The sequence below is a fragment of the Hemicordylus capensis genome, chromosome 1 (assembly GCF_027244095.1).
Source record: "Hemicordylus capensis ecotype Gifberg chromosome 1, rHemCap1.1.pri, whole genome shotgun sequence".
In the NCBI taxonomy this organism is placed as follows: domain Eukaryota; kingdom Metazoa; phylum Chordata; class Lepidosauria; order Squamata; family Cordylidae; genus Hemicordylus; species Hemicordylus capensis.
This window is the reverse complement of record NC_069657.1, coordinates 38,151,679-38,165,422: the sequence shown is the minus strand read 5'-3', so window position 1 is coordinate 38,165,422 and position 13,744 is coordinate 38,151,679. Positions and strand designations below refer to the sequence as shown.

Here is a 13,744-nt window from a genome sequence, read left to right as displayed (position 1 = left end):
CTAGGTTGGATTAATTGCACCCTAGGCTACTAAAGTAACTGGTCAGTGTACTCTCAGAACCTCTCTCTTTCTGAAATCCTAGAGAATGGGTGAAGTGCCACAAGATTGGAGATGGGCAAATGTTGCTCCAATCTCCAAAAAGCAGACGGAAGGAAGATCTGGAAAACTACAAACTGGTCAGTCAGACTGACTTTGATACCAGGGAAGATACCAGAACAGATTATAAAGCTGTCCATCTCAAATATTTTCATAAGAACTGAGTGATTACTAGAAGCCCACATGGATTTGTCAAAAATAAATCCTGCTAGACTAACCTTATCTCTTTTTAAAAAATCGTGTTATTATCTTAGTGGATTCTGGGAATATTGCGCGTATAATTCATCTTGATCGATATCAGGCCTGTGCAAGTCAGAAACTCAGATATTCTTTCATTGGAATTCTCAGCCCCTGCCCCAGCAGGAAGCATTAGAGTCCGGGACAAGTGCCCCCATGTAGCCCACTGTGGGGGGGGTGCTTTTAACTGGCCGCCCAGCACTGGTGCAGAGGTGGCTGGGAAGTGCAGTAAAGTTTGAGAGTTGGCGGTGGGTGGGCAAGTAGTGACAAACTTCCCCCTTGGAAGCCCATGTGCCAAGTCCCCCCTTTGCAACCCGCAACCCTGTGGAGTACTCAAATATAATCTGAGTGCCCCACTGGATTGTGGGTTGGTGGGGTAGTTGGCACATGGAGTGCCACTAATATATTCTCTCTCTCTCTCTCTCTCTCTCTCTCTCTCTCTCTCTCACACACACACACACACACACACACACCCGCAAGGCAGTGGGGAACTCAGTTTAGGAATTTTTGAAGTGTTTAGCCTCTTTAGTGTGTAATGAAGCCGCATAGGGATTCATTATGAGGAAAAGTCTTCTAAGTCTAAACACTTCAAAGATTCCTAAAATATAAACTGAGTACCCTACTGGCTTGTGGGTTGGGGGGCAGTTGGCACATGGGGTGCCACTAATTCCCCCCACCCACATGGCAGTGGGGTAATCAGTTCATTTTTAATGGGATTTTTGAAGTGTTTAGACTCTTTGGTGTGTAATGAATTATCATAGAGATTCATCATGAGGAAAAGTCATTACACACCAAAAAGTCTAAACTCTTCAAAAATAGTGACCACACATTTTGCTCCATAACTCCACTTCTTCAAGGGCTAGAGCTTAGCTTTGCTGCTTTTTTTTTTTTAATGAAAGCTGGGGATCAGGGGGAATGAATAAGGGAAATATGTAACTGGAATCTCAAATCAATTCCACTCAAATCTGGGGAGATTCAATTCAAGCTTGAATTTGGCCAGGTGTGACTGAGCAGATTTGTTTCGAGGTCGAATCACTCGAATCAACCAGATTCTAGTTGAATTGATTTTACCTCAAATTGATTCACACATCCCTACTATTTGCTTCAATAGATGGGTGGGGAACAGATTAGAGGAGAAAACGATAGAACTACTTTGGGATGCTAGTCTTACTTGCTTTTTTCTCAATCCTGAACATAAGCAGCTACCTTCTACTGTCAGACCATTGGTCCATCTAGCTTAGTATTTTCTGTATTGAAATCGTCTGCTCTCCACAGTTTGAGTGGATTTTCCCCAGCTCTGCATGAAGACAGCAGGGACTGAACCAGGTACCTTCCAAATGGAAAGCATGTGCTCTTTAACTGATCTGCAGCCTCATCCCCAATCTCCTTCCTGTGATTCAAAGCAGAACTTTACTTTATCCAGCTGTGATTTTCTGATTACCAGTCACCAAGGGCACTAAAAGATCTAGCACGAGTCCACACAAACTCTTTCTCTAACTGATGCCACTGGCCTTCCACTCAAGCACAATGGAAGGGGTGGTGGTTTCAAAACCCAGAGCCAATTCTACTTTGGGGTTGAGTCCACTGTGCAACTTTACCAGCTTTTCAAGATGTGATTATAGAAACGACGGGCTGGTTCTCATTATCATCCCCATGTCAGTTAATTGAAAAGCCAAAGTCAACTATCTTGGATGGAACCACAACCCACCAACATTTCACCGATAAACTAACTTCAAATCCTGGATTATGGAACTCAATTGAATGTTGACTAAATGTATATTAGTCATGGAACCATCTGAGATTGACAAAAAATCCTGAGTTCTCATTATATAAATACGTCTTAAATCGTATTTGTTTGGCCTGGCTTTCCAGGGTTTTTAAATTTTAACCCGATTTTGGGGCTTTTAATTACTGTAAACTGTTTAATCCTATTTTAAAATGTTTTTATATTGTTAATTGCTATATTGTTTTTAATTTGTTTTGGTTTTTATTGTTTTAGTGGCTTGTTTTAATTGTAAACCGCCCTGAGCCATTTTGGAAGGGCAGTATATAAATCAAATTAAATAAATAAATAAATAAATAATATATGCTCGAGGCGGGGCGGGGGATCTCAGATTTTAATTTATCTGACATGGGAAGGATTGTGAGAACCAGCACTATAACTGATTGTACCTCCATAATTGTAGTTAGCCGATAACATGGGGAAGGGTGAATGTCAGGTAGGTTTAAACCCACAGTGTCTAGTGCGTTTTGGAAAACCATCAACAAATAGACTACATTACTTAGGAACAGCCACTGAATAATATTGGAAGGATTTTTAGATGATGCATGAGCTTATGCACATATTCCAAGCAAAACTGTTTTTCTTAAATGATCAGCATCTCTGTCTCTTTGTGCCTTTCTCTTATGTACGCAAAATAAAACACACATGGGATCCAGCATCGTTTGTCATTCCCATTAATTAATTTTCTCACATCCTCTTAGTTTAACATTCATTTCGAAGTCTGAAGCAATTTGTGCTTTCCATATCTGCTTATCCAGAATATGACAATGAATAAAAATGTGTAAATATTTGTTGCTTGTTTGTTTTTGCTTTGAAACAAAAATATAATTTGTTTAAGAAGGAACTTGGAAGGAAGGAAGGAAGGAAGGAAGGAAGGAAGGAAGGAAGACTAGAGTGAACAGGAGAAAAAATGAAAACATATTCAGCAAAGTATGTGATTAAACATTTGCACAATATGATGGTATTAATGGCACTTAAAGCTATAAGCACTTAAAATATTTCCATCACATTTTATCATCACCTTCTTCATAATCCTTATGGAATTTTGGGGAGCTGTTTGTATCTCTTACCTAAACCCTAAACCCCCAATAGGGACACAGAGCCCTGAGATTTGAAAGTTGCCCCGCCCCTCATCTTAACATGGTATATGCACTTATGTCTATTTTGAAAAATTCAAATTCTGCTACAGAGAATAGCAAATGGTTGACATCATGCAAAGGCTTCGCTTTCTGTCTTCATAGTATTACAGCATTAAAACTGAAGCTCCTTCAGTGATACAAAGTGTGAACACAAACAAATTTTTAAAAGGTGGCTCACTGCTTATTGAACCAAGCACAAGGTTATGATATTTTTCCTCCCTTAAATAATGCAGATTCTGCAGTTTGAAGTTTTTCAGTGTATTTTTAGTATATCATGGGTATTTCTTCCAAGGGTAGGGGTTATCCCCCCCTTTTAAATTTTCATTTGGTATGATCATTATTCACAATATGTTGTTTTTGTGTGTGTGTTTTCTCCCTGGAAAAAGCATTCTGTTCTGTCTTTGTTGATGTATCAACCACCATCCAGGTAGCCTCCTTGTGCGTAGGCATTCTTTTTTGGATTATAGAAAGCAAATGCATCTGGTTTTATATTTTTTAATACAAAATGGGGGAACAATCACATCTGGATCCTATGCCAAACCATAAATACACTGCCTTATTTTAAACTTGAAAGTTCGCCCCATTATTCTGCCTTTTTAGAAAAAGGAATTCAAAGAATTTATGAATGGAGCAAGGAACTTGTGATCCGTTGAAAAGATACACGCCTTATATCCTTGCTTCTTAAAATGCTCTTCTAAGATGGTTGTTTTTGCTCTCATACATTCCTGCCATGGTGTTCATTTTTCCAGCTGTATTACCATGGCATTTGAGTTTCTCCATGGTAAATATATGTAGGCTGATATTTTCAGTATGTCGCATTCGGATTCCAATCTCCAGTGTTTTATTTGTGATTTCTTTTGGCAGAGCAAGCTTCAGTCATTATGGCACAGTGAAATATTCTAGGATGCTATGTAATTCAGACTGAATTAGGAGTCTGTATAAGGCACGTGTCTTGATACATATATCTATCTATCTATCTATATATATATATCTTGAACATATAGAAAAGACTAACATCGGTTCATTAAAGTCAATAACTCTGGGTTTTTGTTTTTTTACATTTAATTCCTGTCTTCAAGTAATGATTTGTTTTCATGTTCCCTTTCTTTGGTTTCATTGGGGATTGTTCCATTCTCCAGGTCCATGTGTTGCTCAATAAAGTTGGTGAGAACAGCCGTACTAGAATGGTCCGAGTAACACTCTTTCTCAGAATCCTCCTCCTTCTTCTCTTCATCCAAGGAGTAGTTCCGGAAGGTTTCATAAATTTTCCGTACATCTTCTGGGATGCTTTTTTTCAGGTCTTTGTTTTTCCTCTTGGTCAGCTTGGATGAAGAGCCAAACTTGTTGATGATGTTGTCCTCTGATGCCCCCTGCCCATGCTTGCTCAGCTGCTCTGTCCCTTTAAGGCGCAAGTTGTTAGGCTTGTTGTTGATGCTTTCCTGAGATGAAGCTTTAAAGTGGCCACTGTCCAAGGCAGCAAAGACACAACGCTTTTCTGGTGAGAGCATATCCAGTGAGTGGGCTCTTTGGTCCAGCCCTAGACGCCTCCGCTCCATGCTCCGAATGGTGGCCGCCCTCTGTAGCTTATCATGGATTTCCACACTGAGCCTTCTCCGGGTTTCTCTGAACTCAGCAGTCACGTTGGCTTTCCATTCAGCTGCATGGGCTTTGATTTCCCCAACCTGTCAGGGAAACATGCAAAAGTCAAAAAGTGCTGAGGGAATTATAGTATGATGATTTATGATGATGAACTTCCTAATAAAGCACAAGATGCACTGGTGCTGCTGATGTGTTAGAGTAACTCAGCACTGGAACTCACATAGGGAAGGAAGAAATTTTGATGACCTCCCTTTCCCCCCGGACGTACTCTGTGTCATCCAATGATATGTCCCAGAGGGTTGTGCAACCATCAGGGACATAGTTTTTGTAAGGCACAGAGTCTTCTGCAGGAAGGGAAGGTCAATGAAATCCCTCTCTCTTCCATGCAAGTGCTGCTGCTGAATTAGATGATTGTGTTCACACCACTAGTGCATCTCAAAAAGCACCAGTGCTTTGTTAGGATGCCAGCCACTATTTATTATTATTATTTTATTATATTGTATTATTATTATTATTATTATTATTATTAACAACACTTAAAATAAGAAACTTCTACAGCTGTTAAGCAAATGGAAAAATCTGCATTGGCTGGAAGTATAGGCTCTTATCGCTTCCTATACCTCATTAATACTGTTCAAAGTAATGCATTCACAGCCACATGGGAAAACCAATGGCCAAATGTCTCCTTTCACATAAGCTATTAAGGGCTCAGAAGCACCCTTTGAGACCCTTTGTTGCAGTACTATTATATATAATTACAGACCAATCCTAAACATGCTTACTGTTTTTCTATACAGTGCCAGTTGTTTCAGACTCTTAATTAAAAGGAAGAATAAATAGTAGTAGAAATGGTAGTTCTGTTGTTTTCTTTCTCCATTGGGCAGCTTCACACAGTTTGCCCAATCTAAGGAAGTGGGGGAATGCCAGGGAAATGTTGGGAACCAGCAACACTTGCTCTCAGTGAGTGTGACATTTTAACTTGCCCAAGCCTGTTTCCTGCACCAGATTCTTGAGATTCCCCCAACATTCTCCCCAAACCCTCTACCTACTTGTCACCTACTTGAAGTTGGGTGGAGGATCTTGGAAGAATGTCAGGGGAATCTTGGGAATCCCACACAGTAACCGAACTGCCATTTCCCAACATTCCCCCCTCCCCTTACTTTGGGCAGATCATGCAAAGCTGCCCATTATGATAGTTTTGACCATTAAAATGCTTGTGATTCAGACCACTCATGGTTCCCTGTCTTTTACCTGCTAGGATCAATACTACAAGCTTAATAAGACCCACCCTTCTAATGCAGAAAGAAAGGAGAAAAGGAAGCTCAGAATGGCAGCTAGCAACCCAAAATCAGCACTAATAGCATGGCAAGCCCACAGATATCAATCAGTTTCCGGCAGCTACCTCTTCCTTAGTCTTCTTTGAAAGAACCCGTAGCCAATCTCCAATCATACTGAGGACAGCAGCAAAGTATACAAGGCCAATCAGGATCCAGAACCAGACCAAGGGCTTGTACATCTCACGGTAAGGGATGTCAGCATTTCCTCCTAAGATAAAAGGGGGGAAAACCATAATATTTGGGCTCATACTCAGACATCATTTTGATGCAGATGCTAAATGATTGCTCTTCCACAATCTGTTACTGATTGTTTCCACAAGCAGGACTGTGGTTCCACAGGGACTCACTCCCTTAAAATGAGCCTTTAAGACCTGAACTTCAGCAGCCTGAACCTCTGCAGGGATTGAAATAGCATAGTAAACACGTGCATACAGAAACAGAGCAAATCCCAGCATCACAGAAAACGCCCCTTTTATTGACAGTTCTTTCTTTGCAGCTATAGCAATCCTATCATTTCCTTGTTTATATTTTTAAAAAAATATATTAGCACACGTGTTTCCCTACAAACCAAATTAGATTTTGAGAGAGCAAGAGAGAAAAGGTCAGAACTCCTGACTGTTGAAAATCAATGGAGGGAGGGACTATGTTGTGATGGCAGAGCAACCAGGAAATTCAGGGCAAGCAATATTGAAAGGCAAGATGCATCACCAGCTGCCTCATGGACTGCTCTTCCCACAAGATGCCTCAACAGAAGTTTGATGCCAGTCCTCATTGTTCACTGACTGATACATTTAGTCCAGAAATATTATCAAAATCCAGATCTTTAAAAAGACATGAGGACAGTACTGCAAAAACTGGAATGCAGTATTTTGGCAGTTGCATTTGTCTCGCGATTCTCCTTCATAACTGGGTGAATGAGCAATGTTAGTTCCAGAGAAAACAGCTACTGTGGTAAGTTCTCTTTCCCTTTCTGCGTCTGCTCTAAGAGCCAAGGGTCGGACAGAAAGTATACTAATTATTCTTTCTGGAATCATTCACACTGAAATTCATTTTATTTATTTTTTTAAAGATAGCCTGAACTTATTTCTAGATCAATCTACAGACCAAATACATTCTTCTAAAATTTGGGAATACTAAATTCAAGTTTGATTTTGAAATATGTACGCTATCTTCACATCTAGATTGTAAGAATGATTAACTTGTGATGCAACAACCTAAACCCCACCCCGCTTTCTCATCCAATCTTTGTCATTACTTTCACTGAGAAAGACTCACAGCTTGTCATTTACATAAATGTGGCTGCAGGGAGAACTCAAGAATGTTCTTTCTGTACTACGATTCAGTATTCCAGCTTCTCTCCCACCTCCTTCCTCCTGAGCTTTTGCACTTTTACAGGCTGTTAACACTCTGATCCATTCCAATGAAGCTTTAAAGTGCATTCTACCCTGTCTGTACATGAGCGTGCTCACAATGACTGAAGAGTCGTTTACCAAAAAAAAAAAAAAGCACACAATATGGTTTTGGATGAGAATCTCAACTTCCACAATGTGTTGTTTCAGCTTTATGGCTTTTCGTATAAGAAATGGCAAGTGATAGGCGCTGTTGTTGCTATGGTGCAGTGAGCTTATTCTCATTACACAGGTCCCAGGGGGAGGGCGCGTAAAGTAAATTAAGGTGATATGTTACACAGAGTAAGCAGACAGTGCAAAGTAAATGCTGCTAATTTTCCCCAACCACTTTTGTTTTTCAGCTCTATCAAGTACAGATTCTTTTCCAGATCAATGAAAACAAAGGGCCTGGATTCTGGCGTAACTGGCATGTGTGTCCATTCTACAGTAGACTGCCATCCACATTTTAAAAAGAGCTTTTTAGTAAAGACCAAAGGGAGGATGTCCTGGAAAGCTGACAGCATAGAACAGTGGATGGATCCAGACAACCATCGTGTTCATGGGATGATTGCTATTAGCACATGGATGGTAGCCTGATCCTTTGAGGCTTTCATCACATGCTGATTCTCTGTAAGACAGACTTCTAAATTCAGCAGGACAAATCCCCTACATTATTTGTTTGTTTGTTTTTATTGTTCAATTCTTATAGTGCCTTTCATAAAGCATCTCAAGGCAGTTTACAAAAATTAAAATACAATAAAATTCTATATAAATCATTTAAAACCTTAAAAGTTAAACAGCAAAAAACATAAGACAACAAACCACCATTTTAAAAAAAGACAACAGAAGCAGGATATTTATTTATGATGACATTATGAGCATGTTATTGAGTTGATACTAGGTCATCTGAACCCACCCAGTGTCACAAAATTCAAGCCTGATCCCATCTCTATAAATCCCATAAAGTATTCAGTGATCTGTTTGTAATGTTGAGATTGGCTTAATTTCCCTCTGCAAAAATACAAATTAATGTACAAGATCTGAAGTTTTCTGCTTCACCTTCAGCTCCTGGCATTATACAGTGATATAAAAGATAGTTAAGCACTTTTATGATACCGATTAGGCATGTGCTCAAATCTTTCTGTTGTAATCAGAATTATTGTAGCTCCTTGTATTGAAGGAGCTACACTGGCTGCCAATATGTTTTCAAGCAAAATACAAGGTGTTGGTTATAACCTATAAAGCCCTAAATAGCTTGGGCTCTGGGTATTTAAGAGAATGTCTTCTTCATCATGAACCCCATCACCCACTGAGATCAGCTGGAGAGGTTCATCTGCATTTGCCACCAGCTGGTCTGGTGGCCACTCAGGGATGGGCCTTCTCCACTGCTGCCCCAAGGCTTTGGAATGTTCTCCCTAGTGAAATAAGAGCCTCCCCATCTCTGACAGCTTTTAAAAAGTCTTTAAAGACACATCTGTTCACCCAGGCTTTTAATTAATATTATTTTAATGGTTTTAGTGCCGTTTTAAAATATTCTTTTAAATTTTTTAAATTGTTGTAATGTTTTAAACTTTTCATTTTTGTTTTAACTGTTTGTTTGTTTGTTTGATTTATATACTGCCCTTCCAAAATGGCTCTTTTGTTTTACTTTCTGTTTTTATTTTGTTGCAAGCCACCCAGAGATGTAGGTTTTGGGCAATATAAAATATTTTTTAAAATAAATTAAAATAAATTAAAATCAACAGGGCTTAAAAGTGCTTATCTTTGGTTGGCTTTTGCCCTGCCTAAGTCCATTTAGTCAAGACCTGAACGGTGGCCGACATCCTGACTAAATGTACTCAAAGAGGTCCTACTGAAATTAAAAAGGACAAGTTAGGCATTCCTAACTTTAATTTCAATGGGACTTCCTCGAGTATAGTTAATCAGAACATCAGCTACTGTACTTGTTGGACATCCTGAAAATATTCCTAATTTTTCAAGACTCATACCGTGCATTGTGTCTAATTTAGCATTTGAACACTTAGATGTCTAATCTACCTACGCTGAATGGAATTTCATAGTAACACATAGAACAAATTGCATAAATTATGTCCCTTTAACACAAGGCTCCATTCCCATTTGAGAGCATTTGTTAACCCTTGTTAAAAGCAGTGAAGCCCATGCTGCTGGAAGAATATGACTGACAGACAGACAGACAGATAAGGAACAGATGTGAAGAGCAGTTTCCCAGCCAACGCTGCTGGGCATCCTTCATTCACAGCACTCTTGGGCAAGTCCCACTAAATAAACTGAGACTGCACAGCTTAGCAGAGATTGGTGAATTTCATGGTACCTGAAGATGCTAGGAGCAAAAGAAGACCTTCCTGAATCAAGGGATGTGCACAAAACTGGTTTGCCAAGTTCGGTTCAAATCCAAACTGGATTTGAACTGAAACTGGCAAGTTCGGTTTTGGCACCCTGAATGAAGGTGCCCTCAATCTCAAGCCAAACTGGGCCTGGTCCAGCTTGAGGGCAAGTCCTCAAACTGGGCTGGTTCAAGTGCAAGCCAGCTCAATTTGGAGCCAGCTTGCATATCCCTACCTGAATCAGGACAAAGACTTTACCCAGCAGGGGAGTAACTAGATGAGAGGGGCCTGTGTTGGCCCCTCCTCTCAGCGGCCCTTCGGAGTGAGGGAGATAATGAAGAAAATAGGGAGGAGTGATGTTGGGGGCCCATCAGGAGCTGAGGGGGGTGGGTTCTTTGAACCCATCTGCTCAATTATAGCTACACTTGTTACCCTGTTTTTAACAGTGGCCAGCCAGATGCCTCCAAGAAGACATGGGCCTGGGGCTGTAGGTAAGTGGTAGCAATAGCAATAGCAATAGCAATAGCACTTACATTTATATACCGCTTTATAGCCGTAGCTCTCTAAGCGGTTTACAATGATTTAGCATATTGCCCCCAACATTCTGGGTACTCATTTTACCGACCTCGGAAGGATGGAAGGCTGAGTCAACCTTGAGCCCCTGGTCAGGATCGAACTTGTAACCTTCTGGTTACAGGGCGGCAGTTTGACCACTGCGCCACCAGGGGCTCTTCACTGCGCCACCAGGGGCCACCAGGGGTAGTTGCAGTTCAATCCCTGGCATCTCCAGGTAGGGCTGGGAAAGACTCCTGTCTGAACCTTGGTGAGCTGCTTCCTTGGTGAGCTGCTGCCTTGGTGAGCTGTTTCCTTGGTGAGCTGCTGCCAGACAATACTGATCTAGATGGAGAAATAGTCTGACTCAGTATAAGGCAGCTTCCTATGTTCCTCAGACTACAAGAAGGACATGGAGACAATTACCTTCCCTTGGTGTTGCCCTCCAGCAAGTGGTACAAAATACTTAAGTGTTCAAGAGGTTCCACAGAAAACAAAGCAGTCACAAGAAGTATTTAAACACAACTTCAAAGCATCTTCTCAAAGCCATGGTGGGGGGATGTCATTTCCTCCTCTTTTTTGACCTTCCATCCTCCACCTGAACATTTGCTTATTGGTAATTGACAGGAAGTCAATGACTCAGTATTGTAGTATTCTCATCCCAGCAAGTACAACACATCCACACTGCACATACCTCATTAGTCTTTCTTATCCAGTGACAGGTTTCTATAATGGGATGGATCCAGTGCCAAGAATTCTATTAAGGACAGAGAGTAAAATTCTGCAAGCTGGCACCCAAAAAACCTCTTTTCCACATGGTGTTAAACATATTTTTTGCAAGTATTTTGGAGTGACTTTTTGAATTTTGGTACTCGTGATCTTGTCCACACTGCTGAAGAGAAGTTTTTACCTAAAACATTTTTATCATCATTTGGAAGGGTGCTAGTATTAGAAGATATTGTGCATAAAATAGAAAAATTGCATTCACTTATATGCACCATCTAGATGCTGTTGCTTCCCAGTTGGAGATAACAAGCAGCACTAGTAAACTGATTTGTTTGTTGAAATGCTGGCTATTCACTATTTATTCCTTACACAGGGATGTCTATATTTTGCAAAACTCCCTTTCCTCTCCATACCAACTAGCCCCCTCCCCTGCTATCTTCCCCACCCCCCTGCAGTGATGAAACAAAAAACAAATAATATACAAAAATGTGTTTTATCCTAGTGGACATTTTAGTTGAAGTTTGTGATTTCAACATTTGAGGCTATTCCCATTATCCCTAGAAAGCAGGCTAAGGGAGCTTAGCCCACTTTCCAGAGATCGTGGGAACCACCAGGATCGCAGGTGAGCCTGGTGCTCCCAAGGCCAGCCTAATTCCCCTTCCTCTTAAATGAGGTTAACGGAATGATCGCTCCATTAACTTCATTTTTTTGCTCGTGTGTCACCTCGGTGCATGGCGACACACAAGCAGACCCCCAACCGGGAGGCTGCAAGCTCACTGCAATGCTTACACAGTACATCCTGGAACTTCTGGGGCCTGCGCGGCCCCCGATTCCTGCAGCCCCCATCGGCTCCGTAACAGAGCCAGCAGCCGTGTGGGCGGCCAATCCGGTTGCCCAGCTACGAGCGGCTGCTCGTCTGCGGGGAGAGCAGGCCAAGCTCTCCCCGCAAGCCCATCAGAAGCTCTTCTCACCAATCGTGAGAAGAGGTTCATTGTTTACTGGTTTTATGGTGCTGTTTTTACTGCTGTTTGTTCTACTTTATTTTATTGTGATTATTTTAATGTTTTGGTGGGGGGGTGCGTGTGTGAGAGAGCTTTAAGACCCCATTGAGTATGAGAAGGAAGGCAAGGTGTAAATGTTGAAATAAATAAATTGACCAATCAGTCAATCAGTGAAAATAGACTACTCCTTTCTCCTTCCAGGCTCCAATCCAACAGAAGGCTTGTGAAGCAGCCGGGGCTGTGCATGCAGAAGCTTTATCCATGCTAAAATCCTACTGATTGATGGTTTGGAAGGAAATGGGGAGCATGCAGCAATGAATCCAGTCCCCTCCTCCTTCTACTCTTCCTGACTAGCCAATGTATTTTTAGCTTTTTTGAAAGGGCTCTGTGTAAGCATCTTCCACAGTTAGGATCAGGGAAGAGACGTGTATATAGCATGGTTTTGAAACATCATTTCTCCATCAGCTAAGGATATTCGCATGGATATTTCAAGCATGTATTGTCCACTAGTTAGATCATGGCATTATCTTTTGCAATGAGAACAAATTTACCATATGCAAAGTACCTTTATTTAAAAATATAAATAACAGTGTAGGGAAGAGTAATTCTCCTTCCTCCCCGACCCTTTCCAAAATTGTACCACCAGGAATCTGGTAGCAATTAGCGATCCTCACCTGCCACAAAATCGCCAAAGCCAACTGTGGTCAGGGTGATGACCACAAAGTAAAAGGAATCCAGAACTGACCATTCTTCAATATATATGAAACTGACTGCTGGAATGGTGACGAAAAGAATACAACCAGCCAGGATGAAGAGAATGGTGGAGATCACCCGGATCTTTGTCTGGCTCACTTGTTTCTTCTGCAAAAGAAAAATGATAGGGCAATCCACGTTATTTGTGATTGTTCAGACATTGTTTCCTGAAACCAACATAAAATGAACCGTTGCCTGAGAAAATCAAATACACAATCAACATTTAATGTAAATGGAGAAGTGTAACGCAGTTCTGAGTCTCTAGATGGGGGTGCAGATGTACTTTAGATGGAGAAATAAAAGTTTCAGCGCCCCGCCCCCCCCCCGCCCGTGTATTTCCTTGGCTGCCCTACCCAACTTCCTGTTTGTTCTTTATGAACCTGACAACACTCACAGAATATTCTGTGAGAAGAGTGAATCCTGGCATCTGGCAGCCAGTTTAACTTGTTATGCCTCTTGTTGCTGCTGTTTTGTAAGGTTTATATTTGTATTTTTTTCGCTTCAGGAAAAATACATAAGAATACCTTGTGAGCCTCTTTTCGGCCTTTCTTAGCTAGGAAGTAACTTTTCAAAATAAATTCAAAAGGAATAATTTCTGAACTAGTTTTCTTGTTATAAACTACAATAGGCTATAGATTATTGTACCACTGCTAAGTGAGCAAAGAGGCACCTTTACAAATAGCACAGGGAGAGCAACTGTCCCTATCCATCCAGTGACTGTTGCTGACGTCTACCTTTAGTTTCCTTTTCTGAAAGCTTTTTTGGTTTCCTTATTCCTTGATTTTGTT

General features: G+C 40.9%; 1 protein-coding gene and 1 long non-coding RNA gene across 3 annotated transcripts in view; one reads left to right on the top strand and one right to left on the bottom strand.

Moving 5' to 3' along the window:
- Window positions 1-2,774: 2,774 nt before the first annotated feature.
- KCNK10 (potassium two pore domain channel subfamily K member 10) overlaps window positions 2,775-13,744 on the bottom strand; it is a 137,396-nt gene continuing 126,426 nt past the window's right edge. For both annotated transcript variants that reach the window (XM_053276640.1, XM_053276649.1), the window contains 3 exons: window positions 12,878-13,064; window positions 6,257-6,399; window positions 2,775-4,937 (listed from right to left, as the gene is read on the bottom strand). In XM_053276640.1, coding sequence (XP_053132615.1) covers window positions 4,317-4,937; window positions 6,257-6,399; window positions 12,878-13,064 — 951 coding nt within the window. In that variant the 3' untranslated portion in view covers window positions 2,775-4,316. The remainder of the gene's footprint in view (window positions 4,938-6,256; window positions 6,400-12,877; window positions 13,065-13,744) is intronic.
- LOC128336667 (uncharacterized) lies at window positions 2,977-8,381 on the top strand. The gene is made up of 3 exons (XR_008312033.1): window positions 2,977-3,046; window positions 6,113-6,376; window positions 7,942-8,381. It is a non-coding gene; the product is annotated as an uncharacterized LOC128336667 (long non-coding RNA).